The following is a 27,442-nucleotide window of genomic DNA, read 5'->3' on the forward strand; positions in this document are numbered from 1 at the left end:
CTCCGAGTCCTCAATGGTCACTTGCTAAGAAGCTGCGCTGTGACCAGCCCAAAAATTAAATCCTCCAATCAAACTGCAATCGTAGCCTCTAAAGGGCCCCAGAAACGGTCCTATAATTTGTTTTCATTCATTATTTAGTGAACATGAGTTGAAAAAAAGTAGAGAATCATCAATCAACACTTCTTTAACACAGATACGTTACCTAGTAGAAACACCACATGTCCAGATTGTTGTTTATTTCCTTTCCTTTTAGACGTGTTTTTGTATTAACTTTAAATGTCTGTTTTACCCTCACAAATTAAAACAACAAAACTGCTTACTTCATATTCTTCTAGTTTTGGGGGCGGTGAATTACTGGCTTGTCCTTATAGATTATCTTTTGGGGTTTGCTGTCGTTCCTTGAATTTTATGAACAGAGACCTTTTCTTAATCCACTAGGCATAATTTGTTTCTATAAACTAAAAATAAATTGTTTGAAAATTGAATGATTCAGTCTTTTACACAGTTTATGTATTGCCTTCGGATGGAAGTTCCACTATTGTAAAGTGGATGTTTTTGATAAAAGCAATTTGCTTTTGACTAGGTTTTTAATGTTGCTTTTATAAATGTTAATTTCGGTAAAAGTAAAGAAATGATATAAAAAATTAATATTAGATTTATATCCCACAATTTTACACTAAAAATGATCTCAAATATTCGTCATTACATAAAATAGCTTTATAAAATAAAATCACCAAAATAAAAAAAAGTATTTTCAAACAAAAAATAAAATCAAAAGAAGTATAATTATTTTTCTTCATTTTTTTAAAAGATCTGGTCAACAAGAGTAGGATTCTATTTGAGCTTAGTTATGTTTCCTCAGAATAATATCCTTATTGTGGAAAGTTAAAGGACATATACGTCATTTTGAGAGTCAATGGAATAGACTAAAGAGAATTGCTCGATAAACACGGACTCGATTATCAATTATTCAACAATTCACACCGTTCTTTCTCCCTTATATTTAAACCTCTTCTCCTCTCTCTCTCTCTCCCCTTAAAAAAACAGAACAGCAAAGAAGACAAAACAAGAGAGACAGATCAATCTTCTTCAACGTAAACATTCTCAACAGAAGAACCATGTCGTGTGGTTCCATCGCCGTCTGTAATTCTCCGGTGTCATCTCTTTTCTACAACAACAAAGCTTCTATCCTCTCTTCGCCGCATGAAACCGTCTCTCTCACTGCTTCTTCCCCTAAATCTCCGTTTCGTCTTCGTTTCAAGAAACCACCGACCGGACTCGCTCCTGCGCCGTTAGTCCTCGGGTCGGACTCTGTTTCCACGCAGTCTCCTCCCGGAGGAGTTTTAAAGAGGAAACGGCCCACGAGGCTCGATATACCGGTCACCACCGCGTCGGAGATCGCGGTTACAACGCCCAGGAAGGAGAGCAGAGAGGTGGAGAGGGAAGGAGACGGTTACTCTGTTTATTGCAAGAGAGGAAGGAGAGAAGCTATGGAGGATCGCTTCTCCGCTATAACCAATCTCGAAGGAGATCGCAAACACGCCATATTCGGAGTTTACGATGGTCACGGAGGAGTCAACGCGTCTGAGTTTGCGGCCAAGAACTTAGACAAGAACGTTTTAAAAGAAGTGGTTGGTTGTAATAAGTCTGACGTGGCAGACGCGGTGAAACGCGGTTACTTGACCACAGACGCAGCGTTTCTCAAGGGGAAAGACGTTAAAGGCGGTTCTTGCTGCGTCACGGCTATGTTCAGAGACGGGAACCTCGTGGTCGCCAATGCCGGTGACTGTCGCGCCGTCATGAGCGCGGGAGGCGTCGCGGAGGCTCTTTCTTCCGACCACCGTCCCTCTAGAGATGATGAGAGGACAAGAATTGAAACCACGGTGAGAATCTCAACTTTTTAGTCAAGTTTCTATTTTTAGTATAAGACGTTTGATATATATGGAAAGTAGGGTTTCTAAAAATAGATTAACTGTTTTTGCAGGGCGGCTATGTTGATACGTTTCGTGGTGTTTGGAGGATACAAGGATCTTTGGCTGTGTCGAGAGGGATAGGTGATGCTCAATTCAAGAAATGGGTGATAGCAGAACCAGAGACGAAGACGTTAAGAATCGATGAGGAGCACGAGTTCTTGATCCTGGCATCGGATGGTCTATGGGACAAAGTGAGTAACCAAGAAGCAGTAGACATTGCTCGTCCCTTCTGCTTAGGAGATGAGAAGAAGACATTGTTGTTAGCGTGTAAGAAGCTTGTCGATCTCTCCGTTTCACGAGGATCATCGGATGATATTAGTGTGATGTTGATCCCTTTGCGCCAGTTCATCTAGAGAGAGAGATATAGAATTTTAGAGGATTTTCTTTAGAAATTGAAGGGTGTCTTGTGATTTTTGCTTTATTTATAACTTGGACTAATCATTTATTTATTCTTTCTAACTTAGCGAAAAGCTTAGCTCAGTGTGGCCTATGTACTTGTATGATGCATTGGTCCAGTTAATCTAATTATCAGTTCATTATTATTATGTGCCCTAAGTGTATAATATATGTAGATGTAATCTAATTTCAAGAATGAAGAGGGCCAAGAGGCCATTCAGTTTAAAAATTCTTGCAAATTCACCAACATTGGGCCAAACAGAAAACCAAATAACTGAAATCAGTTATTTGCGCACATGAAGTTTAGTTTTGATCAGCGGGGCATGACGTTTAAGATTAAAAACTGCAATGCAAGTTTCGTTTGGAAGCCGATAGCATGTACATTATCAAAGAACACGTTGATTTCGCTAAAAGATCTTAAATAGCAGTTGATTTTTATCATTCTTTTCAAACAATGATGCATTTATTGTATAAAGGTTTTGATATGAATAAATTTAACATTCATTAAAAAAAAAATGGTTTAGTTTTGATCATCAACTAGATTCTGACCCGCGCTTTCAAAGCGCGGGTTTGTTTCCTTTGTCAAAATTATTTTTTCTAACGAATGTATTTCAAAATAAAATATGTATCAACTGTTTTAACGGTTTTTTTTAAGATTTGTATTTTTTAGGTTTATCGGTTGTAAGGATTGAAACAAACATATACACACACATATATACTGAACACATATACACTGAACATATACAGACAAAGATAGGCACATACATATACACATACTCATACTACACACACATATTTATAGTGTGAACACATACACGCATATATACATAACATATATAGACACCTATATAGAGAATTGATTGCACATACCATCAGAACTCTTTTTGTAGAGAGTTTCCTCGAGGAGGATGACACCCTAAGGCAAGGTAGAGCATCAGGAGCGGCGAAGATAAGCTCACGGAGAGCACGTCTGTTGGATTCAATGTTGTGATTTACCCACAATGTTGATATTTGAAGCATTGATTGACGAACACCATTATTTCTTTACTTTAAACTGTTTGAGCAATGTCATTATCTTGTCGGGCATAAACCTGCACATGATCACATATGATACACTTAGTTTATGGAAAACCAAAAACATATGAAACACAAAAAGATACAAAGTTTAAAAACAAAAGGAAGGGAGGCGAGGAGGAGCCTTAGGAATGTTGACTATGGACTTATGAGATGAAACAACCTTATATAATTAATTGGAAGAAGACGTGTCGTTGAGATTGTTACATAATTTTAGGCAATATAGTTACTTTTATTTTGGAAACTAAAGTAAATTTCAAAAGATATTCTGTTTAGTTAATTAACGATAAACTTTAATAACAATAAAATATCATAAGCAAAATAAGGAAATGAGAGTATATCGAGTATTTAATATAGGATAATATATCGGGTATTTAATATAGCAGAGTATCTAATGGTACTTAATTTTCGAATTTTGTTTTGGAAACTAAAGTAAATTTCAAAAGATATTTTGTTTAGTAGGTAAGATTTTAATAGTATAGATCTTTCAGGTTTGGTATATACTGATTCGATTATAGAATATTCTGGTTTATTTTCCTAAACTAAGTATATTATTAAAGATTTATTTATTAGTTTTCCAAATTTGTCTCAATGCGAGTCTAGATTTTGACCCGCGCTTTCAAAGCGCGGTATCGTTTCTTTTTAAAATTTCATTTAAATTAATAAATATTTGTCTAATCCATATTTTAATAGATTTTTTTATTTGTTTATAGTCAATTTTTATAATATTGTCTTCTTTATTTTTTTAATCATTATTAAAATTAAAATGTTTGTCCTATATTATCCTACGTAGATCATGTTGGTTTGTTCGAAGGTGTGGGTTTGAATAGGAAACCGGTGTTACCTATTTATAATATTGATCGGATTCAAAGCAAGATGTTAGGTTTTAGGAGAAATTTGGGGAGAAAGTTGGGGGATCTTATCTTTAAAATCGAATCTTTCTATATTTTAAGATTAGTTTTTGTAAAATTCAGTTACCATGTCAAACAATTAAAACATTTTTTTGTGTGTTCCTCAAGTTGGGGAATGTTCTTTTTATTTGATTTGATTCCGTAAATCTCTGAGTACGAAATGAGATTTAAAACGACTTAATGGGCTTAAAAACGAAAATGTAAGTAGCAAATTGGTTAAGTTTTTCATTTTCGAAAAATATTTAAAACAATTGAAAAAGGAAATTGAATGTTTTGTAATTAATAGGAAAATTCAGGGGCATATTCATAAGAAGTATTCTGCTTTAATAGTATAGATTGTATTTGTATCTCAACCAGGTCCGGCCCTAAAACTTGTGAAAACATTTGGGCCGGAAGGTTTAAAAATTTGGGCTGAAATAATTTTAAGAAAAAGAAAGAAAAAAGAGTGTAGTTGCTTAAGTTAATTTCCATGTAAATTTTTTTAAAAAAACTTACATATTATATTTGTTTGTCGGTTGAACTAATAATTTTTTTCGGAAAACAAAAGCTGATATTTTATTTAGTTTTAAGAAGGCCGGAAGCTAGTGCTTTCCCGCTTCCTCCTAAGGCCGGTACTGATCTCAACTTGGTTTCATGTAGAAGCTAGAAAGATATTTTTGTTTTGTCTAGCTGTAACAGTCTTGTTAGATATTTCATTTATTCATAGTTTTCTACTTTCAATGTTGTTAGGACACTGAAACTACTACAAATCACCTATGTAGTCATATTTATAGCAGACATATCCTAACAATGTTGTTGAATGTTAACATGGATAAAAGTCCCTTAATTTCCAATGCATTTTCATATCAAGAAGAGTGAGTTTACAATTGGTTTGTATCGGATCTTATCGTCTGAGAGAAATTATGAGACAAATCAATTATGGATTACAAGTTGGAACAACCCTTAGAAGATTAAACATAGAGAAACAGTCTAGAGAAAGAAGTAACACACTACGAGTTCAAATTTTTCATTATGAAAGGTCTAGAGCCGCTCTAAGAATTTGAAAGCTTGAAGCAAAAAATGTATATAGCCATGGGAGTTGAGCTGGGACTCCCAAACCATAATACCCATTGTATAGACCATCACAACTAGACTACACAAATATTTCACTCCTTCTGTTTTCTTTTACATGACGCTGTAGAAATTTCACACAAATTAAGGCATCTAGTAAATTATCCTTTTTAGTCTTCATTAATTAACTATCTTGTGTCGTAAATCACATTGAATATATGGTAAATGGAGTCTTTTGTCATTATAATTTGCATTGATTTCTGCAAAGAGTCAAGTATATGGAAACAAACAAATTGTTCTAAAACGTCATGTAAATAAAAACGAAGGGAGTAATACTCAACGGCCTTATAATTTTATTCGAAATAGGATTTTATCTTTAAGAAAGACTGTTGGTAATAGACATGAGAAGGCCATGAAAATATGGTTTGGAAGTAGATGATCCTAGCATTATAAAATTTTGAATTTGAATAGGTTTTCTATTTCTGTACAAAGAAGCATTAGGTTGTACAAAGGTTTTTTGAAGTGAATAAATTTAAAATTCTTTCAGAAAAAAAAAACTCAACGGCCTCTAAAATATATATGAATTGAAGCCACAAGCTAAAGCTTCCTTTTTGAGGACTTGATATCAGCTCTGGTATTTTGACCAAGAACATATGTCCAAAAAATCACTATGATTAAGAATTTTGGGTTTCTAGCACAAATCAGAGGGGCTCTGACACGAGGTCTTACACAAACATTTATTACAAGTCTTAAACCCTCTACCATCAAACAAGTGTCTCTCTCTGTAGTAAACCACTCTCTCTTATAGAGTCTTTGATTGCTTGGTTGATCCAAAGTAACAAAAGTGACTATATTATAACTGATTATAGCGTACACTGAGCACATTTTCCATATCCACATCTATAGTCACATATGTTACTCTGAACATCATTATAAAATTGTCACATACTGTATCATAGATATAAATCGCAAATTTTAAACATATGAAAATAAATAAATAAATAAATAAATAAATAGAAAACCAAATTTGTGCGGTGATAGTGATTATAGACGTGGAGAAGGTCGATAAAGGATAAGGGGAACAAATAAGAAAAGAAGGATTGTGTTTGTGAAAAGAGGAAGAAGACAATGGTCAAAGTAAGAACGAACAAAACAACACGTGAAAGATAAACACATGCTTTTGTGTTGTAGGCGGAGAACACGTTGCTGTTTTCTGGTTTTCTAATGGACCCCAAAACGGCACGTCGTTGAACTTTTCTCCTTGTTGTGTTTGTTCTAAAATTCTTATTTTACTTCACCAAAAACCAAATCTCCGCCAATTTAGCAGTTAAGTGTTCCACACACACACATCATGTGTTCCACCACTTCAATGTAACTAAACTACAAGTTTGGTCGCTTAACTTAGCTTCTATCTATCAAATCCATTTATATCACTGTTTTTTCTTCTTGCAAAAACATATTTATGAAGATGAAATCCTAACAAATAAACACCATGGTCCATGTCCTACCCAAAAAAAAAAAACAAATAAACACCATGACCTACAAGTCGACATTGAGTTAATAACTAAAACCTACTTTACTTGTATTTTTTAATATATTAATTTTGGAAAATTGAGGGTTTCACACCTATCTCATCTTATTACAAGTCAAAGTCTATTTTTTCATCTCATTTTGTACAAAGACGAATGACGCATGAAAAGAAAAAGTTGCTGAATCAGACTTCTCAACAAATCCATAATTTAAAAATAAACAAGCATTAGAAAACATCAATAATATATACAAGTCACACTCCCATCGCATGCAATTAAATATTCTCGCTATGGAAGACAGAGTTCGTCCCCTACAACTGGCCATTGGTTGGCGTTTACTATTGATTCAAAACGTTATTAGAAGTGTTGTCTGTGCGTGTGGTCCCTCATTTTCAACTGTATATAAAATATAGTCTAGTATTTTTTAGTATATAAATTATTTACTCCTATAGTTACCCGTTCTGTAATTCATGAATTAATTAATGAATTGGAAGGGAGTCGTAGCCATACGTGCAAATAGTTCAAATTATATGAATCTTTTAATCTTTAATCCAAAATGCATTTGTCTAAAACTGTTTATCGTAAGGTTTGTTCACATTTAGAATTACTCGGTTACTTGTATGATTTGAAGTAATGTGCTCCACTGATCACTAATTAGATTGATCGTTTACATTGGGCGAAAATCTATCAAACCATATACAAATTTGCTTACATTTATGTTTTAAATCATAGCATTCATATTTTATTAATTATAATTTGCATACAATGCAGTTTTTTTTTTTTTTTGCATAACCATACAATGCAGTTCACAGGACATTGTGACAGTCCATACCGCATCAACTACGCTTATAATGCTTCCACCGTCCAGATTCCTCAATTTTGTATTGTTAAGATACTCATGATAACACACCGTTTACTACCGATCGGATCGTTATCCTTGTGATACGAAGATCAGTGTGCATGATCTTGAACAGATCCTATATAAAAAGTTGAAGATGATGTTGTTAGAGGTTTCTTCAGAGTTGCAATAACATAAGCATGTTGTATTGTCGGCCACCTCAGTTTCGAGTGTTTTCTGCTTCGTCTTTGTCTTCTACTCCCACGACACTTATCAACATAAACAGCAACTTATGTCTCTATTGTGTTTTGCTCTTTGCCATGCATCTTTAGTACCCAAAATACTATTTAATTTATTTAAAACAATTATTATAGCAAATCAACATAATAAAATATTGTCTTTAAAATGTCAAACAGTTCTGATTATTTAAGCCTTTTATAATTCTCTTTCTTAGTATATAAATGACCTAACTACTTTAATCTAGATCATACATATGTAGAGTCGATTTCAATAAGATAAAAATATATTTAAAAGTTTAGTACCAACGAATGACATGGTGCACTTGCATTGTCTAATATTTTGTATTCCAAGTGGATTGCTTGATCTGTAACTTGGTAATATGGTATGGGTCCATTAAATCTCAAAATAATATCTTATTTTTGGACTCTAATTGAAAGGATATCCAGCAAGTTAGGGGTGGGCGTTCGGGTACCCGTTCGGGTTCGGATCGGGTATTTCGGATTTTCGGGTATTTCGGTATAGAGGTGTAGAACCCGTTCGGGTATTTCTGTACTTCGGGTCGGGTTCGGGTATTTTTAGTTCGGTTTCGGTTATTTCGGATCGGGTTCGGATATTTAGATTTTGAAAAAAAAAAAAAAATTTCATTTTTCAAATTTCTTGTATTTAAATATATAACTTTCACTTAACTATTTTTTATATTTTTAATAGATTGAATGGTTATTAGATTTGGATATAACATTTTCAAACTAAAAAGACATTAATTTGGTTATTGTTTTTAAATTTTGGATGTAACTTTTTGTTAATTGTTGAAATAAAAAGTTTGACATGTATTTTAAGTGCATAGCAAATCATCTTCTACGTAATTGTATGTATATCATATGAATTTAAAGTATGTGTAGTATCAATATAAATATTTTATATAATATGAAAGATGTAAATTAAAAATATAAGGTTAATTATACATATGTTCGGTTATCTTCGGATATCCATTCGGGTTCGGATATTACCCGTTCGGGTTCGGATATCCAATCTCTCCTAATTTAATACCCGTTCGGATATTTTGCTACTTCGGTTCGGATTTCGGTTCGGGTTTTTCGGATCGGGTTCGGGTGCCACTTCGGATTTCGGGTAAAGTGCCCACCCCTACAGCAAGTGGTGGACCGTTAATTTAGTACTTCACGTTCACGGAAGGGCAGAGATCTCCCACAAGCAAACAAACAAAGCAAACAAAGCAAACTTATTTAACAACATATTATATATATATATATATATATATATCTTTAAATAGGATAGTTGCGGCAGATTTATGTTTCTTCCAAAAGAAGTGACTTTTCTTAATAGGTAAATACCATATGTAGATGGCAAGTGTATAAAAGCAGCAGAAGTATTCGTAACTTGATGTTTTGTCAACTCATGAATTAGTAACTAATCAGTAGCATATTAAAAGAATATATTTTTGATGAACTTTTCTTCTTTGTCAAGGATCACGTTTGCTCAAGCATTCAGATTAAAATAGCATTTGTCTTTTTCATTCCATCAAGGATCACGTTGAGTAAATTTCTCTGTTTTATTACCCAACAAAAGAACAAAAAGGGTTATTTAAAGTAGAGGTGGAGGACTGGAAGTGGTGAAGGCACGTCAATAGTGCAATCGTCTAACAAAAAAGTAAGTGAGTTCGGACAACTGGAGTCTTTGGTCCTCTATTGGAGAACGTGGACCAGCGATTTCGTGACACGTAAGTTTCACCGAAGTACCCCACCAAAGATCTAGTTCATTTAGGTGCGGAAGTGATAAAGTCATGAACCTCTCTCTCATGTCTCATATCAACTTCTTTGGGGACAACTAACTCTGTTGATACACGCTCCTCACTGACTTCCAATTTTTATTCGGTTAGCTATTATTTTGAGAATCCCATGCTTCGCGTACTTTCAGTGTGCCGGTGTACCCTCGTCGACATTGATTTTCTTTTTTTTTTTTTTTAACAATGATTTTTTTTTGTTTTGAATGAATGCTAAATTTATTCACCAAAAAACATTTTTACATCAAGTGAGACTTTATTTGAAGCTATAATCTACTCCTACTCCTTTCCTTTACGACCCTTTATAATCTACCCTTTCCTTGACAATGTTTAAGCGGTTATAATAAGTTGGGGCGACGATACAACGCTCAACGTTTAACGTGATTAGAACATTAATTATGTATATATTTATACGATAGGACCGGTTCTGAATTTATGGGATTGTAAACAATTTTGTAAGAGTTTAAAAAAATATATTGTTTGGAGATTATATGTTCTATGCGTATTGAAATTTAGGACCAAAACTCATGGTTCATTGACATATATTGTCCAAGGCCGACTAGCTAACACGAAGACATGCATGCATCTTAGTGGCTTTTTATTAGTGCATTCGTTATAATCCCATTTGAACTTAAATGTGCTAGATAACATGTTACAAGTTGTTTTCTTAATTATATAATATAAACTTTGTTTATATGTTTTTGTTCGAGTGGGCGTAAACTCAGAAGAATGCGTAATTCTATACAATTTTAGTTTTTTTTTTTTGAGCAAATACTATTTTAGTATAATAATTGTAGATATAGCAAAATTATTATAACGAGATGTGTATTGTGGTATATGTCAGAAAAAGTCGATAATTTGAAGCAGTTAATCGTCCAAACTCCAAACTACTTTTGTTATCAGACTTATTCACTTTTAGGCAAAAATAAAGTCGTTTTACAAAAACTTATAGCGTTTAGATACCATCACATTTTTAACTTTCTACATAATGTTTCTTTATCTAATTTCGAATCTGACATAATGTTTATTTATCTAATTTCGAATCTGACATAATGTTTCTTTATCTAATTCCAAATCTGACATAGTGTATTGTGTTTTGTGTATATCTATAAGTTGTTAAAGAAAGGCAATTATAATTGATTGTCATTTTGTAGTTCTAAGCTAAAATGAAGGAAAAGTTATATGTATATGATTAGCTATTACGTGTGTCAATTAAGAATAGTACTTGATTGGTAGATTACCACCGAATATTCCATGTTTGAACGTGCATTACTCGGGTCAACAAAACAAAAAATAAAACTAATAACGCACAACCAACAACAAAAGTCAACAGAAAACAAACATCCGAAAATCAATCGACACGTTTAGTTAGTTTGCCGTTCCCACGATTCGTCGGAGAGATCTCATCACTTGTCGGCCCTAACCAAATGGCCTCAACAGTAAATTAAAACAACCAGTTTATTTGTTGAATATTTTGTAAAGTTGAAAAGAAGTGTTAAAAATGAGAGCCGCTGACTTATCCATTTTATCATTGATAAGGATAATATGGAAAGTACTCGGTTTCTTACAGAACATCCCGAGAACTTCTCCAAGTGTCGTATTGACGGACGTCATCAAACAGTTTTCTGATTATCCATATGTCTGATTTAAAATATAATTAAACTTGTAGTAACGTTATTAAGTATTTAATTTTGAATGTTATTTTTATGACTTTTAAATTTATGTTAAACCTTTGTTATTTAGTTATATAATTTATAAACGAATTAAGATCATGTGTTATTCATTAACAGATATTTTATATTCACTAATATATTTGATCTCACAATAAATTTGTGTGGATTTGAAAAAAAATCTATTTGTCAAAATATAAAACTCAAATCCAAAAAAATTCTCCAGTTTAATAATTAATAATAAAAAATTACACCCTTTAATGTTAATTTAGAGTTACTGAATCCCAAGTGAGATATTTTTTTGTAAATGGCCTCACGGTTTCAAAAATTAATAAAGACAAAGTTGGAAAGAAACGTCCACGTCAGAAATTATAAAAATGCCAACTTTATTTCTCGTTCACATTTGGCACTTCGACACAGGTATAAATACCGTCGTGTGTCCTCGAGAATTTACACACGAAAGTTAGTTAGCAAAACCAAGCAGCACACATGGAGAAACAGAGCATCACAAACACAAACACAAACACTTCTTCATCATCTTCTTGGATTCGACGTTCTTACATCGGAAGAGGATGTTTCGGAACAGTAAGCAAAGCCGTGAGCAAAATCGACGGTAGAGTGTTCGCCGTGAAGTCGGTAAACCTCGCCGCGTGTCTTCCTTCTCAATCCGAGTCCCTCGAGAACGAAATCGCAATCCTCCGCTCTCTCAAGCCCCACCCTCACATCGTGACGTTCCTCGGAGACGACGTGTCCAAAGAAGGAACGACGTCGTTTCGGAACCTCCACTTGGAGTATTTACCCGAAGGTGACGTGGCTAACGGTGGAACCATCGTTAACGAAACGCTCCTCCGCCGTTACGTTTGGTGCCTCGTCTCCGCTCTCCGTCACGTTCACTCTAACGGAATCGTTCACTGCGACGTGAAGTCGAAGAACGTCCTCGTCGCTGACGGAGGAAGCTCCGTTAAGCTGGCGGACTTCGGATCGGCGATGGCGTTGGAGAATCCGACGGATGAGATCGCGCCGCGTGGCAGTCCGCTCTGGATGGCTCCGGAGGTTGTTAGGAGAGAGTATCAAGGACCGGAGAGCGACGTGTGGTCTCTCGGCTGCACGGTCATCGAGATGCTCACCGGAAAGCCAGCGTGGGAAGATAACGGTTTCGAGTCGCTGAGTCGAATCGGGTTTTCGAACGAGTTGCCGTTTATTCCGGTGGGAATCTCCGAGCTCGGCGGTGATTTCTTGGAGAAATGCTTGAGACGAGATCGGAGTCAGAGGTGGAGCTGCGATCAGCTTCTCGAGCATCCGTTTCTACGTCAAGGTCATCACTCGTTTTTCGCCACCGAGTCGTCTCCGCGTTGCGTATTGGACTGGGTCAGTTCCGAGTTCGAGGAAGAAGAAGAGAGCGTTGTGTCTAGAGATACGGTTTCCGCGGTGGCAAGGATAAGTAAATTAACGACGAGAGGAGGAGCAATTTGGGAATCAGATGGGTGGATTGAGGTTAGAAGCGACAATTATGAAAAGTTAGCGGCAAAAGGGGAATATCCGGTTTTGACAAGGGCAGAATTGCAATTAAACGTATCATCGGTGTCTACTGATGATTCTGTTTTACCGTCGGGAAGTGAAGAATCGGCGTCGGTGATGACGTGTGAACTAATGTTGGTGTTGTTATTGGTGGTAGAGGATATTCAAATATATGCCACGTTTTACATTAATATTATTGTTCGTATGCTATATTGTTGTTGTTGTTATTATCATCAAAGTAATAAGAATAAGAAGTTGCGAAAAAATCTATCTTTCGTTCTCAGCCTTAACTTTTTTGTTCGTTATTGCATGTGATTCGGATCGGTCTATTTGTTTCTTGAAAACTCTTTTACGTGGTGAGATGAGTGTCCTAACTCTCAGTTGTTACCTCTTTTTGTTGGTAGCTCTCGTTTATACAACCCACTCTTGGTTTGGTAGCTTCTTTGCCATGTATTTTTCTTTATAATTAGTATGATTAGGCTTATTAGATGCAAGTGAATAGGGGGTCAACATGAAATTGTCAGCATAACCTTAATTTTGTTGAAATTGTTAGGTCAAATAGTCGATGTTTAAACTCTGATCAATGTTAGAAAACAAACAATAAATAAGAAATCAAAGTGGAGAAATGGAAAATGACTATGATGGAGTGGTGGGCAATGTTGGCTTACCACACCTCCACAAGTTTTCAATTCGGAGAAAGGTATCAACATGCTAAAATTTTAAAGAATATTTCGCTCTTTTCATGACTTTCCTTTGATTTTTCTGTTTGCAAATTTGTTTGTGTTTAATGGATAATTGAACTTTAAGATTATCATAATATGTTTCTTTTCATTTGGTTATCCCGCACAAAAAAACATCTTCTTTGTCACCTAACTACATACTTTATGTTCAATACTTTTATAGATTATGTATACTTGGCCAACTTAACCAATACCTAGGTGACTAGAGTAGTTGAGCAACCCTTTTTCTTTTACGATTTTGGAGCTATGTAGATATCAAAGTAAACATGTAAATGTTTTGAGAAAGATTCGTAGTTGAAGATCATCTAAGAAAGAGAGAGATGAATATCGTTGGCTCTTTTTTTTGGGTGAAATTTCAAATTTATTGATTATTCAAAGCATTTACAAATAAATGAAATTTAAAAAGTGGCTAAAAATTTGCTATACCATATTAATCAGAAAGAAAAAGAAAAAAATTGTTTCTAAAAGCCTCTAATCTCCCTTCATCTCAAAGCATCTGCACATAAGGCTACCCATTTTATGGTCGCTAAGTGATCAAGAGATCCTGTTTCTGATTGTTTTGTCCGTAAGCTTGATCATATGTTCCATCGCTGAGACCTTTTCTGATTTCTTCTTGCATTACGCTCTCCCCATATGTGATAGATTAGCGTTTGGAACAGTAGATAAATAAGTACTCGATCCACTCGAGTGAACCTCCCATTTTGAAGCAACAGAAGATTATCATTCCATTATGGGTTAATGGCCGAGCCAATTAACTTGCTTGCAAGCTTATCCCACCACACTATATAAGAGTAAGGACAAGCAAAGAATAAGTTATCCCGCGTCTCATCTTTCTCCCCACAAAGAACATAGTCCTGGTGAATGCCCTATGTCCAATTTAAGATGATATTGAGGACAATTTTTTAGGATATGCCAAACAATCAAAGTGTCGAATAGCTAATGAGTTTGTAGATGAAGGGGGTGGTTGAGTGCTCGAAATAGACGAAGCTGCTATCAAATAGACAAATCTACTCTTTTAAGATAGTCTTAACGAGATTATTCAGTGAAGTAATTATGGTTATGATCGTTTGCATGCAGGCTCGGTTAAATATTAAATGGCCTTGTGCTTATTTGAACTTTTTCTTTAAAACTTTAGGTATATTATTGTAATTTTCACAACTAAACCCTAATATATATTTTTGTAACAAAACAAGACCCCTGGTTTATTTAAGAAAAAATGAAAAAGACTTAGTGCAAATGCACAGGCTCTAAGCTGACACTGTTTGCATGTACCAGCGACATATAATATGTTGTTTTTTTTTTATCAAATATAATGTTGTTTATTTTGTTGTCATTTCTAGAAAATTTTAATTTTTGATCTTTACCTTTTAAAGATTTAAAATTGTAACTTTCGATTGGTCAAACGGCAGCGACACGTAAACAGTGCTAATTTCTTAGAGGCTAGTTGTTTTATGCGAAGCTTTGCAAACATCCTTAACTCAAACGTAATGTATTCCATGAAACAACAATATGATCACAAAAATCTTAGATATGGCAAATGGGGAAGTTAAACAATATGCCAAACAATCAAAGTGTCAAATCAAAGTGTAGAAACTACATAATTATCTTTTAAAAAAAAAACTAAATTGTTACACAACAAATCCACAAAAGTAAAGTAAATCTACGACAAGGTATATATTTTTCTGAATGCAAGAAAAGTATATGCTAAATAAAAATAAAAGATGGATTAAAAGCGTTAGACTAATAGGAAAAGTATATGTTCATGTTTTCGAGCTCAAATCACAATTAAGTTAATTTTTAAAATCTATCAATATTATATTAGTTTCTCTTTAACTTTACATACATACATTTTAATCGAGTTTGAGAAATTCGTAAAATATATATATATATCAATTTTGACTAGTTAAAAATATATTTTTTTGTTCTATCTTTTTTTTTTTTATCAAACATTTAATCAAAAAAAAACATTGTATAACTGAAGATTAGTAACTAGGTAAAGTCAAGTATGTTAAAGAGAAATATTCCTTTTTGAAATAATAAGTGATCATCTCCATCCGGTTTTACTACTTGACCCACTCGGGTTAGGATCTTGACTACGGTTTAGGTCCCTGATCTTTTTCTTTAATCAACCTTACCTTATAAAAAATAAAAACTTAAGAAACCGATTGCTTCATCTTAGCGTTCTCTTCTCCGTCGATCTTCTCCTTCAACTCACGTTCCCGCGTTTTCAGGTACCCTATCTCTTCCTCGTTTGATCTCACCTCGTGATCCCTCTAATTGAATTTCCTCATCTATTGGATCCAGTTATGTCTCGGATTCGATTTCTTAGCTTGAGTTTTCGTGTTTGAATCGATTAGATTAGATATTTCGAGTTCGAGAGTTTCGATCTTAGCATTTACTACTCGTATTCATTGTTAATTTTTTTTTATTTTTGTGTGTAATGCCTCACAATCATATTACATCTTTCTTGATTTTAAATCGAAAGCTAATTGCGCACTAATATCCTTCTTAGTTTGGTTAAGCTAAGAGTTGTACTAAGTTTTCAAACTTTTATAGCTCTTTTTTATGTCTACTTCATGTATCACACTTTCTCAAACTATGTGATCTAACAAATCACATCTGTACTTTGTTTTAAATTTTAATGAAAGCCTTTTTTACAAAAAAAAAAAAATCGAAAGCTAATTAATCTTACTTCTGGTGTAAATTGTATCCTATACGTGTAAGTGTTATGTATTAGCAGATACTTTGTAAAGCTTTTATAGTTTCTTGTGGGTTCTGCTTCTCTCAATTGTTTACTTTTTTTTATAAGCAGGGAAAGCAACATGCCGGGTCAGAAGATTGAAACGGGTCATGAGGACATGGTCCACGATGTCCAAATGGATTACTACGGAAAGAAAGTTGCAACTGCCTCATCTGACTGCACCATCAAGATAACCGGCGTCAACGGTGGAGGATCCCAGCACCTAGCTACATTAACAGGCCACCGTGGTCCCGTCTGGCAAGTCGCGTGGGCCCACCCGAAGTTTGGATCAGTCCTAGCCTCATGCTCCTATGACGGCCAAGTCATCCTCTGGAAAGAAGGCAGCCAAAACCAATGGACACAGGCTCATGTCTTCACTGACCACAAATCTTCTGTCAACTCCATCGCTTGGGCTCCTTATGAGCTCGGACTGTCCTTGGCTTGTGGTTCATCCGATGGGAACATTTCGGTTTTCACTGGCCGTGGTGATGGTGGCTGGGACGCGGCGAAGATTGATCAAGCTCACCCGGTTGGTGTCACTTCTGTCTCGTGGGCTCCTTCCACTGCGCCTGGTGCTATTGTCAGCTCTGGTTTGCTTGATCCGGTTTACAAGATCGCTTCTGGTGGGTGTGATAATACGGTGAAAGTGTGGAAGCTCTCTGACGGGTTGTGGAAGATGGATTGCTTCCCGGCTCTGCAGAAGCACAGTGATTGGGTCAGGGATGTGGCTTGGGCGCCGAACTTGGGGCTCCCGAAGTCGACCATTGCTAGTGGCTCGCAAGATGGGAAGGTGATTATATGGACGGTGGGGAAAGAAGGTGAGCAGTGGGAAGGTAAGGTTCTCAAGGACTTTATGACTCCGGTGTGGCGGGTGTCGTGGTCGTTGACCGGTAACATGCTGGCTGTGTCCGATGGGAATAATAATGTGACGGTGTGGAAAGAGGCGGTTGATGGAGAGTGGGAACAAGTCACCGTTCTTGAGCCGTAGGTGCTTTTTGATGGTCTTCTGAGGGAATGTGGATGGGATTTTCTTAATTTTGGTTTGGTGCATTTGGACATTTTATTCTTTCCTAGACTCTTGGTTTTTTTTTTAACTTCAATAAACCAGACCTTCATGAATATATAATTTCCCTTTTATTTTAAACTTGACTACTTAGATCTTCCGGCATATGATGTTGGCCATGTTCTTTTTTGCTTCCGTTGTGTTTTCTCTTTTTACATTCTCAGAAGAGGGAGACGACTTGGAAAACAGATAAAAGAAGAACGACTGCGGCATTTACTTGTCCCTCAGTACTAACTTCCGAGTTATTATGGGCCCTGACCCCAATCTTCCTAACCAATTAGTTTGAACTTTAAGCCCAATGGGTATCATCAATTCGTGTCTGAACTAAAGCAAAAATAGATTCCTACTTTATTGAGGTTATACTAAAGTCATAATCAAAACAATGTATCTTTAATGTTCCTCTAACAATTTAAACCCGAGTGTCATTTTAAATGTTTTTAATGGAATTTGTGTTTACTTTAAGTTGAATATTAATTTCAAAATACATTGATCTTATAGTAAATTTAATTATCTCAAATACTATTCGTTTTTTTTTCCTATTAGTTAAATATGTGTATTAATAAAACCATAAATATATATATATTTTTTTAATCTGTGTATAAAATGTTACAATGACAGTTTTCGTGAATCGAAGGAAGTTAAAAGTTGGTTTGTTGCTTGTAATCTAATGGTTTGGGTCATATGGGTTTCTAAGTGTGCGTGAATAAGTTGTTGATGACCAAAAAAAAACTGAAGAAAGAAACTAGCATGAGCGATGCAGCCACTACGCCTAATACCTTTAAAACCTGGTGAAACGAAAGAGCAGCGAGCAAATGCTTAATGATATACTAACCAAGATTGATCTCGCCGGTCCGAAATCCGAGCTAATCCTGATGTATGTTGAAAGCCTAGTATAATTAATGTAAATTTCTACAATGGTTAAAACACCACAACCGTTTTTACAAATAGTAAAACTTGTTGATCCATGGTCTAAACCCACACGGCAAGTACTCCACCCATTCGAATATAGCATTAGGCCACATGTTCTTAGTTGGTTGAAATATTTGTTTGATTATTCACATAAACCATTAGATCATTTACCTTTTAACAATGTAAAACAAGATTTTGTGACTAATTTTATGATGTATGATTCACATTGTAAAAACGATCGCACAACTTAATATATCTAAATATTGTGTAGCGTACGTGAATTTTTGGTAATTCTTCAGTCCACCTATATTTACATCACATATAACTTAAAGTTATCTAAAGAACGCACTTATTATCTGTTCAAGTCCAAAACTATTTTATAAATAAAATCAAAATGAGAAAAATGAACCAATAATTGCTTCGACTTGCGCAGAAAGGAGGGGCATATAAAGTACACTCAGCTTCCTTGTTCGGCAAGAGTACATCAACACCTAACTGTAGGAGTGTATTATCCTTCTAGGGTATTCAGATTATGACTATTGATTTGAAGCTTCCCATACAAACAAAAGTGGGTGATTGGGTGAAAATTATTGATTTGTGTCTATTGGTTAATCATCATCTCCTTAGATATGTTATCAGGACAGTAAGATTGTATTAGATGGCTAGCTAACGAAGTTGACATGTTCCTAACATGTAAAGTAAATTATCAATAAAGTGAACTAAATAGTTATAAGTTATAACTAATTTATAACATAAAAACAAATCAAGATTTCTCCTATTCATAGGTACATGCTGAGTTACCCAGGAAAAGAAAAGATGAAGGAAATTGGTCTGATTTGATTTAGGTTAGAAGAATCTACGACTCAACTATGACATATCTTCAGCTAACGAATCGAAGAAAGTATATATGGATATGATATGAATGCTTTCAGAAACAGATCGGCGACTCTTTAAACAGCAGTTATGGTTACAGAAATGTTTGATAACACCTTTAAAGTGCGAAATAGTATGACAGGTTACAAGATCTTTGAATTGGCCGGACCTCCCGTCTGCATTATGCTCCCGTGGTTGAGCATCTCGACGTTTATGCAAGTCTTAAAAGAAGCAACCATACTGAGATACACCACATGCATGTAATTCAAATTCAGTCCCATTGAATTCTGTTTCAACATTTTTTTTTGTTTTTGTTTCAGCTCCATTAATTAAATTCATGATTTCATTTAAAATATACACATTTTGAGTACTAATATTTGTCGTTATCTTTATGCATATGATATTGGGTCGCTAGAATATGAAAATTTAAGCAAATGGTATTTGATAATATGAAGTCAAATAAAAAACGATTGATTATACTATGCCATGCTTAAATACATAGTCCAAAAAGATAACAGTTGAGTACCCACCGTTTTAACTTTTTCATATTGAGATATGGTTTACTTTACTCAGCTGCTAGCATGCACTAAATTTGGCTGTATAAACATGTTGTTAAATACCACTACATATTGGCAAAAAAAGAAAACAAGAAACTTCAAATAGTTCGATCACTCAAGCCGGTAAGACTAAACACACATGAATGTAAATGTTTACAGATGTGTGCGAGCCATATGAATATCACATGGAGTAATTCGACTTATGAGGAAATGAGTTACATCTATCTTGAAATTAGAGGACGGCTCATCAATAAAAATCAGGTTTGAAACCTAATAAGAGGGAACATAAAGGACCACATAACTGGCGGCACGGCCAATCCCTTGTTATTAATTTCGTACAATATTGAGATATCATCATTACAAATTTGTAATCACCATATCATTCAAAACAAAACGTATTCATTAAATAAAAAATCATATTGAAAATGACTATTCTTTAACTACTTTACATCTCTCAAACTAGATAGGAAGATTGCCAGGGACAACAAATGGTGGCACCTACTTGAGGAATTTTTTTAGAAAAGATTTATATGGAGAACGATGATTTACCTAAAGGTCCTAAACTATCATTCATAAATGAATAATTAACTATTTGTAGGGTCCATTTCTCTCTCTATGTCATGCGCCAAACAAAATGCAAGAACTCAAAACCACACAAAATATCATATGTAATGATCTTAACGTTTTGTAAGTCGATGGTTTGATTGTGGGTTGTTCATAGATGACCCTTGAATTGTACGGTTTGACAGTTGGGTATTTACCGGTTGACACTCAAGCGTTTAGGATTTGGTTGAAGACATCACTTGGCAATGCGATTTCTTAATTAAATGTAGTCTCACGATTAGGATTGGGTCAATGAATATTAACATTTTACCAAAAAAAAAAAAATATTACGGGAACAATATAATCAACAAAAATAAATTCACCCAAGTCAGTCATGGAGTTGCATCATTAATATCAATGTCATTAATTTTCCATATTTTCATATTCGGTAAGTTATCAGCCAAACATGCATGCAACCAGTTTCCCTAGCTAGCTTAGCTACACATCTCTTGGATCCACAAAGAGTGTCCCCGATTTTGATTTCCAGAACATATCGTTAAATTCACCCAAGTCAGACATCTTTTCTTCACATTTCAACGGTTTGATGCACCATGTGTCATCGTCACACGAAAGCATTTTCCAATGCGGAACACATCTCATGAGATCACCACCATTACTTTCTCCGTCGACTTCTACCACCAAGACCTTACACGCGCCACCGTCATCTGAGGCAGCCATGTTATTAACGTGGTCACACAAAGCCCTAACGAGATTCCCACATAACGGACCTTCCGCGTGAACACCGTAAAGGAAATAAAAACCAAACGTACTAAACAGATCAGGTAATGCCGTTAAGCCCAAGAACATCAAGAATCTTCCGACAAGGTTGCAAACTTTGGTAAGAAGCAGATAGCTCAAAGGAGCTTTCCCGATCCTAAGTTTGAATACTTTGCTACTGTTCCATACACTAAGAATTGCCCAACTGTTGATTTTGTCGTTGTTGTTGTAATAAGCCACCCATGTCCCCATGCTTAACTTGTTCCGCAAGATTTGGTCTATGTCATCCGGAAAAAAATCTGTCGTTGGTGCAACGTGTGTCCGATACCATGATGCAGCTTCTTCCACCTACTCGAAAGAATAAATATTAATGTTAAGCTTTTTCCATGTGAGGCTACTTATAACTTTACTTAATTTTATGCTATATACAATCTTGTGATGTGGTTGCTTAAGCTATCACATTTAAGTGATGATATTATATATATATATATATATATATATATATATATATATATATATATATGTGTGTGTGTGTGTGTATTTTGCTACTCAAGTTGGAAAATATAAATGTGAACAACCGTAAACTAATTTTCCTAGCATTTTCATATAAAATGTGTTTATATGTGATATATTAAAACGAATTAATGTGTTTATATGTGATATATTTATTTTTCATATAACTAATTCTTAGTGTTTGTACATATTCTACGTTTCAAAACGAACTCAATATAAAGGGTTCTATATTTTGTGAATATAGGTTTAAATATCTTATGATATAGTTATAATATTTTAAAAAAAAATTCACATAAGTAACCTTTTAAAACTAATGAATGGGTAGTAAAATCACCTTTAGCTTCCTTATTACGATATCAGAAGGCAATTTCAAATTCCGACCGGGGTTTACTGGATTGACCAGAATTGCCGGGTTTCTGAAGACGGTATAGCCAAGTGTTCCCACGAAGAGACCGAGAGAGGCATCATTGTCCTTTTGGGTGGCCATGTAAGCATAGTCAACATTGTGTGACACGAACCATTCCTCAAGCTTTCGCACTAGAATCGAAGCAATGCCACAGCGTCGATAAGGCGGCACGACTCTGAGACCAAGAACGTAACCCACATTCACTGACTTATCATGAAACTTAACTGGCTTCACTGAACCTTGTATGCAACCAACCAGCTTGGTCCCAACATCTGCCACCTATTAAATAACGTACATTAATGATAATTTATATCAATACAAATGGTTAACTAATTATGTGAAATTGGGTTAACATATATTGACACAAATGTTGTTTTAACGTTCTTACACGAATTAAATAAGAAGTACGATAAACAGAATGTAAACTGTCGTGTATATTCATGTACGTGATAGTGTTTATATATAACTAGAAGCCCCTAACCTTTAGGGAATTAGTACTAAGGATAATTACAATATAAATAGTTATATTTATCTCTAAGGTAGTCCTTATCTCTATATACGAGGAAGGCGTTATTTTTGGTTCGCCACCAGAATTGTTACACAAATTTAAGACTGAAGAGTAGCTAGGCTACTTGTAAAAAACATTCAACATTTCTATTGTTTTGTTACTTCAAAAGGATATACTACGATATACCAAACAATGATGACCCAAAAAAGATAAAACAAACAGTTTTTTGGTTGATTATAATTTCACATTTAATTACTAATACATCATTTATTATTTTAAGGAGCACTTCATTACCTAATCTATCTATGAAATATAATTCATTTGATAAGAACTTAAAAATAATTTAAAATTTTGAACTTTTAGAATAATATTTTTTGAAAATATAATACCAAAATGACATTTTGAAAAGAAAAAGATATCATGCGCAAACCTATGTTATTAGAGTTTAAGGTCATCTTTTTTTCTTCATCAAAATTTTCTATTTAAAATACAAAAGAAAAACGAACTATATATATCTCCATACCAAAAATAACAAAGAGAAGAATAGGAAACCGAGAGAGGAAAGTAGAGAGAAATTAACCAGCATGGTGGAGAGAGGAGTATTCCGAATTCTGCACAAGGGATCGCCTAAAGTATCTGTGAAGAGAAAAGTTTGGTCGTTACCAATCTCACAACTTTTCTCCACCCATTCCATTTGAATTATGTCCCTGAGATCATTGTAGCATCTGATCACCACCTTTTCATCATCTTCTTTCCCCCATTGCCCCACCATTTTCACTCCCTCTCTCGTCTCTCCCCCTCTCTCTACAAAATGAAAAGAAAAGATCAGCTATAAGCAACTCAAGGTACCCAGCTTATGTTATATTGCGGAATATCATAGAGCTTTTTTTTTGGGGAGGGGGGGGGGGGGGGGGGGGGGGGGGGGGGACTTCACGTTTATCTAATTAATGATATGTCCATATATAAGAAATGTTCTAATTAGAATTAGTCCAATCACACTGTTCCACAACTTTTGTTTTGTGGCTATGACCTATAAATCCTATTATGTTTTTATATAAAAGACCTATATATGCTATTAATCGTTTAATTAACCCAAATTACATGAAACCAAGATTTAAAATTACTAGGTTTAACAAATACATCAAATCTCTTGCATATAAATTTTCTTATTTTTTAACAAATGTTTAAATGAAATAAATTTGACCCAATTATTGTAATTGTTTCAAAATCTTGACTTGGAAGAAAAAAGGAAACTAATCTAATATATATAAGCTAATTAAGAGTGCAGATGACTAAAGAAACATGTATCTGAATCTCATAAATGCTTGTAAATTCTTGACTAAATTTTGTCAAATATATTTGAACTATTTTACTTTATAAGGTTTGTTTATTAATGGTTGGGTCATGCCTTCTAATTTAGGTAAGTAAGCCCACATACTTTGACTCAATAAGACACAAATCTTTTAAGTATACAAAATTACCTTCTAAGAAAGCGTTTTATATTTGACTAACGTTGTTAGATATGCACACTATTAAAAAGCATTAAGTGTTATTTGGGTGTTTAAACAAAGTCTTATCTAGCCAATTAGTAGAGACCTATTTTTGTACCATTGCTTATTTTTTATTTTAACTACTGAAATCTAAAATATAGAATTTCCAAGATTTTTCTCTTTTGTATTAAAAACTATGTTTTCTATATTTTCTACTTTCTAAAGAAGAAATAAAGTACAATTATAAAAACATTCATCAACATCTAGTTAGATATCTAGACAAGGATTTTTGTTAACCGATTTGAAGAGATAATAGCATCTAGATAGTTTTAAACGTTAGATAGATGTTGAAGTGCCTAGGAAGATGCCTAAATGCCTAGACAGACGATTTTAAGAATTGAATATATAAATGATATTGAAGATTTTGGTAAGATACAATATTTAAAAGGAGTTACATTTTTAAAATTTCTGTTTTGAACAAAATAACATAAAATACAGAATGTAGATGACTATGTTTTGTTCATATCTAATAACAACTAGAGAATGGATCTCTCAACCTCTCCACACTAGAAGTGAACACTCGTTATTCATTTGTGCCCTTTACAATCCTCCTTTTCCCATTTTCACCACTAACTATGTCCGTGAATTCTGTCTTGCAATTTATTAAAAAAATTATTTCTATTTTGTTTGCTAATTCTCTTTGCTGCTAAAAATGTATTAATCTTCTAATACAACTGCTAACAATGGAAAACGCATACCAGAATTTTGAAGCAACACTTCTGATTGATATTTATTTGGCACATGCACGTTTGTTAATAAATTTTAATTCAAGAACAGTTTAGAAATGATTGTTGAGATGCTGAGCTCGGAGCAAATGAAAGATAACAGTTTTTTCGTTGAGTCACCAGCCACAAGTTTTGTTGAGCACAGAGCAAATGAAAAATAGTAATGTGGAAACTGTATTCATGTATTGGATGATCACCTGATTAGTATTTAGATAGATTTTTTTTTAATTTTCGTAAGCGAATTATTTTAGAAATAATAAATGCAAATAATATATATATATATATATATATATATTATTGATCAAATAACCAAGAAAGATATTTTAGTAGTTTTTCTGTTGACTGTGTGCAAGTGATACAATCTAGTTTCAAAGAAAAAAAAATCCTTAAGAAAGGATATCTATAAATTCATTTTATTAACATTATTCATTTCATATAAATTTAAGTAGGATCGACATATAGTTTGAATCGGCATTCATATTTAATTTAGCATATTGCAAGATGTTGGGAAAATAACGTAATACAGAGAAAGAAATGCAATAAGGCACCAATGACGCAAAAGAAGCAAAAGGCGAGAGATCACATTCATCTTAAATATGCATCTTTTGCTTTTTTTCGGGTTGAGATCGATTTTTTTCAATTCCGATTTTCCGGGTAAAATAATATTGAATCTGTTATGTACTTGTAAATTTTTTGTTTGATTTCGGGTCGGTTCCAGTTCGAATTTCGGGTCCAGAAAAAATAAGCATGCCTAGTTGTTTTGATTAAGTTCTATACTCTGTTTTTTAAATGTCTAAACACGTAAGTCCAGTTTTCAAAAACCATTTTAAACCAAATTTATAAATCATTTTTTGATAAATAAATTTTATATATTCATAAAAATATAAGATTTGTTAATAAAAAATAAGCATTAGTTAACTACAGCTCAAAACAAGCACGAAAAAGGAGTATTATGGATTTCATTGTGGCCACATTGAGTTGGATTAACCAAAACACTTTGCAATATGAATCTTCCTATCAACACGTCGGAACTTTCGATCAATAAAGCTTGCACATGATTACATATACGAAAGTTTTATTAATTAATTAGTTTATATGACACTAAACTCTAGGCCTCATGGACTCTATTATATTTGCTTATCCAACGGTAATAAAAACGATGGTCCTAACGCAGATTGTTTTTAACTTTTATTGATCTATAGAAAAGATTTGGTTTAATAAGTCGATTATTAAAGAGTTGGTTAATCACTGCTTTAAACAAAAAAAAAAGAAGAAGAAATAAGAGTTTTATCCATGAAAACAAAAGGCAAATACAAAGAGAGAAAGAAGGAGAGTAATGGGGGACCTTACCAATACAATATTGTTACCATACTAAAATATTAATTGGCAGACCAAAAGCAATTACAAAATAATATGATTGAGAAATGTTTTGAAGTTGATAGAAGCAGTAGAGAACGAATCATCTCATCTTCACCAACTTAACTAACCAAAGCCAAAATGAATACGTAACTGAATAAAGATGAGCACTTTCTTTTATAAATTTGAACATTTAAACAAAGTTTTTGGATTGATTTGATTATTTATACTCATATATGCAGTGCTTTTCTTAATAGTGTTGAGTTTGGAACTTGGGAGTTGTGGCCCACAAAAACTTAGACTAAGTTGATTGGAGAACAACATCCTAGGATGAAATTCCCAAAGATTTCCAGTGACTTTTTCAAGTGTAGAAAGTTGATAGACTTTCACATAAGAATTGGAAGTTAGTTTTCATGAATACTTTATACATAAGAAAATTAGGGGAGTGATTAGCGAAGTAACACTCTAAAGGCTTTTTAAAATTTGATGGTCACAAAATATTTATAAGATTTTTTAATTTTAAATCACAACCTATTTTATAAACAAATTATTTAACACTATTATAAAATCAAATCAAAAGTTATAAACTTTCTACAGTATCATCAACCTATTTTATAAACAAATTATTTAACAGTATTTGACGCAGAAATTTATGAAATTCGATTCAAATTCATTTTCGGTTCTATCAATTCGGTATGGTTCAGTTATTCTGTTCCTGCATCGATTTTAAGAACCAAATCAAAAGTAACAGTCAGAGTCTACAAAGTCCCAACTCCTCTGATTAATAAAAGTAAGTATACAAATTCTCAAACTTTCAGGGCCCGGAAAGTTTTTTCTTTAGCACGTATATAGAGGTCTGTTAATGGCTTTTAAAAGCGTTAAATAAACCCCAGACCAATAATAAACCCATTAATAAAGAATAATCCGTTTGTCACTACTTCAACTTGGCCTAGATAGGCATATTTTACTCAAATTCCATTCCGGCCTATAAGCTATCCTTTTAGCACATAGTGGCCCAACACAAAATACAACTCTTACGACGAAAACTAATCCATTTTTGTAACATCCTAACATCAGAGAAGTCAACATCTTAATATATCTCTTATACCAAACGTTAAACAGTCGTAATCAGATCTCTTATTTTTAAATCAACCTCAAATTCTTTACGAGATAAAGCGGTCACCA

The 27,442-nt window shown here is 34.0% G+C and overlaps 4 protein-coding genes across 6 annotated transcripts; 3 read left to right on the top strand and 1 right to left on the bottom strand.

Moving 5' to 3' along the window:
* The first annotated feature begins 932 nt into the window (after positions 1–932).
* Positions 933–2,518, top strand: LOC103865003 (probable protein phosphatase 2C 25). Its single transcript, XM_018658158.2, has 2 exons — positions 933–1,883; positions 1,985–2,518. Exons 1-2 carry the CDS (start codon positions 1,119–1,121, stop codon positions 2,324–2,326), a joined length of 1,107 nt encoding a protein of 368 aa, XP_018513674.2. The 5' UTR covers positions 933–1,118; the 3' UTR covers positions 2,327–2,518.
* A 6,677-nt stretch (positions 2,519–9,195) lies between these two features.
* Positions 9,196–15,386, top strand: LOC103865004 (mitogen-activated protein kinase kinase kinase 18). Of its 2 annotated transcripts, XM_033289259.1 has the most exons (2): positions 9,196–12,743; positions 12,876–15,386. In XM_033289259.1, the coding sequence occupies exons 1-2, from the start codon at positions 11,969–11,971 to the stop codon at positions 13,310–13,312; spliced, it is 1,212 nt and encodes a 403-aa protein (XP_033145150.1). In that variant the 5' UTR covers positions 9,196–11,968; the 3' UTR covers positions 13,313–15,386. The 2 variants fall into 2 exon arrangements, with proteins under 2 accessions (XP_033145150.1, XP_033145149.1); XM_033289258.1 differs by having other exon boundaries at positions 9,223–15,386.
* A 355-nt stretch (positions 15,387–15,741) lies between these two features.
* Positions 15,742–17,638, top strand: LOC103865005 (protein transport protein SEC13 homolog B). 2 transcript variants are annotated; one of them, XM_009142785.3, is made up of 2 exons: positions 15,742–15,968; positions 16,550–17,638. In XM_009142785.3, the coding sequence occupies exon 2, from the start codon at positions 16,560–16,562 to the stop codon at positions 17,463–17,465; it is 906 nt and encodes a 301-aa protein (XP_009141033.1). In that variant the 5' UTR covers positions 15,742–15,968; positions 16,550–16,559; the 3' UTR covers positions 17,466–17,638. The 2 variants fall into 2 exon arrangements, with proteins under 2 accessions (XP_009141033.1, XP_033145165.1); XM_033289274.1 differs by having other exon boundaries at positions 15,808–15,968; positions 16,547–17,638.
* Positions 17,639–18,574: 936 nt separating this feature from the next.
* Positions 18,575–27,122, bottom strand: LOC103865006 (probable N-acetyltransferase HLS1). The gene is made up of 3 exons (XM_009142786.3): positions 23,207–27,122; positions 22,047–22,397; positions 18,575–21,547 (listed from the first exon to the last, which is right to left on the bottom strand). The coding sequence occupies exons 1-3, from the start codon at positions 23,396–23,398 to the stop codon at positions 20,921–20,923; spliced, it is 1,170 nt and encodes a 389-aa protein (XP_009141034.1). The 5' UTR covers positions 23,399–27,122; the 3' UTR covers positions 18,575–20,920.
* Between the last annotated feature and the right edge of the window lie 320 nt (positions 27,123–27,442).

Source organism: Brassica rapa, chromosome A04 (assembly GCF_000309985.2).
Source record: "Brassica rapa cultivar Chiifu-401-42 chromosome A04, CAAS_Brap_v3.01, whole genome shotgun sequence".
In the NCBI taxonomy this organism is placed as follows: Eukaryota; Viridiplantae; Streptophyta; class Magnoliopsida; order Brassicales; family Brassicaceae; genus Brassica; species Brassica rapa.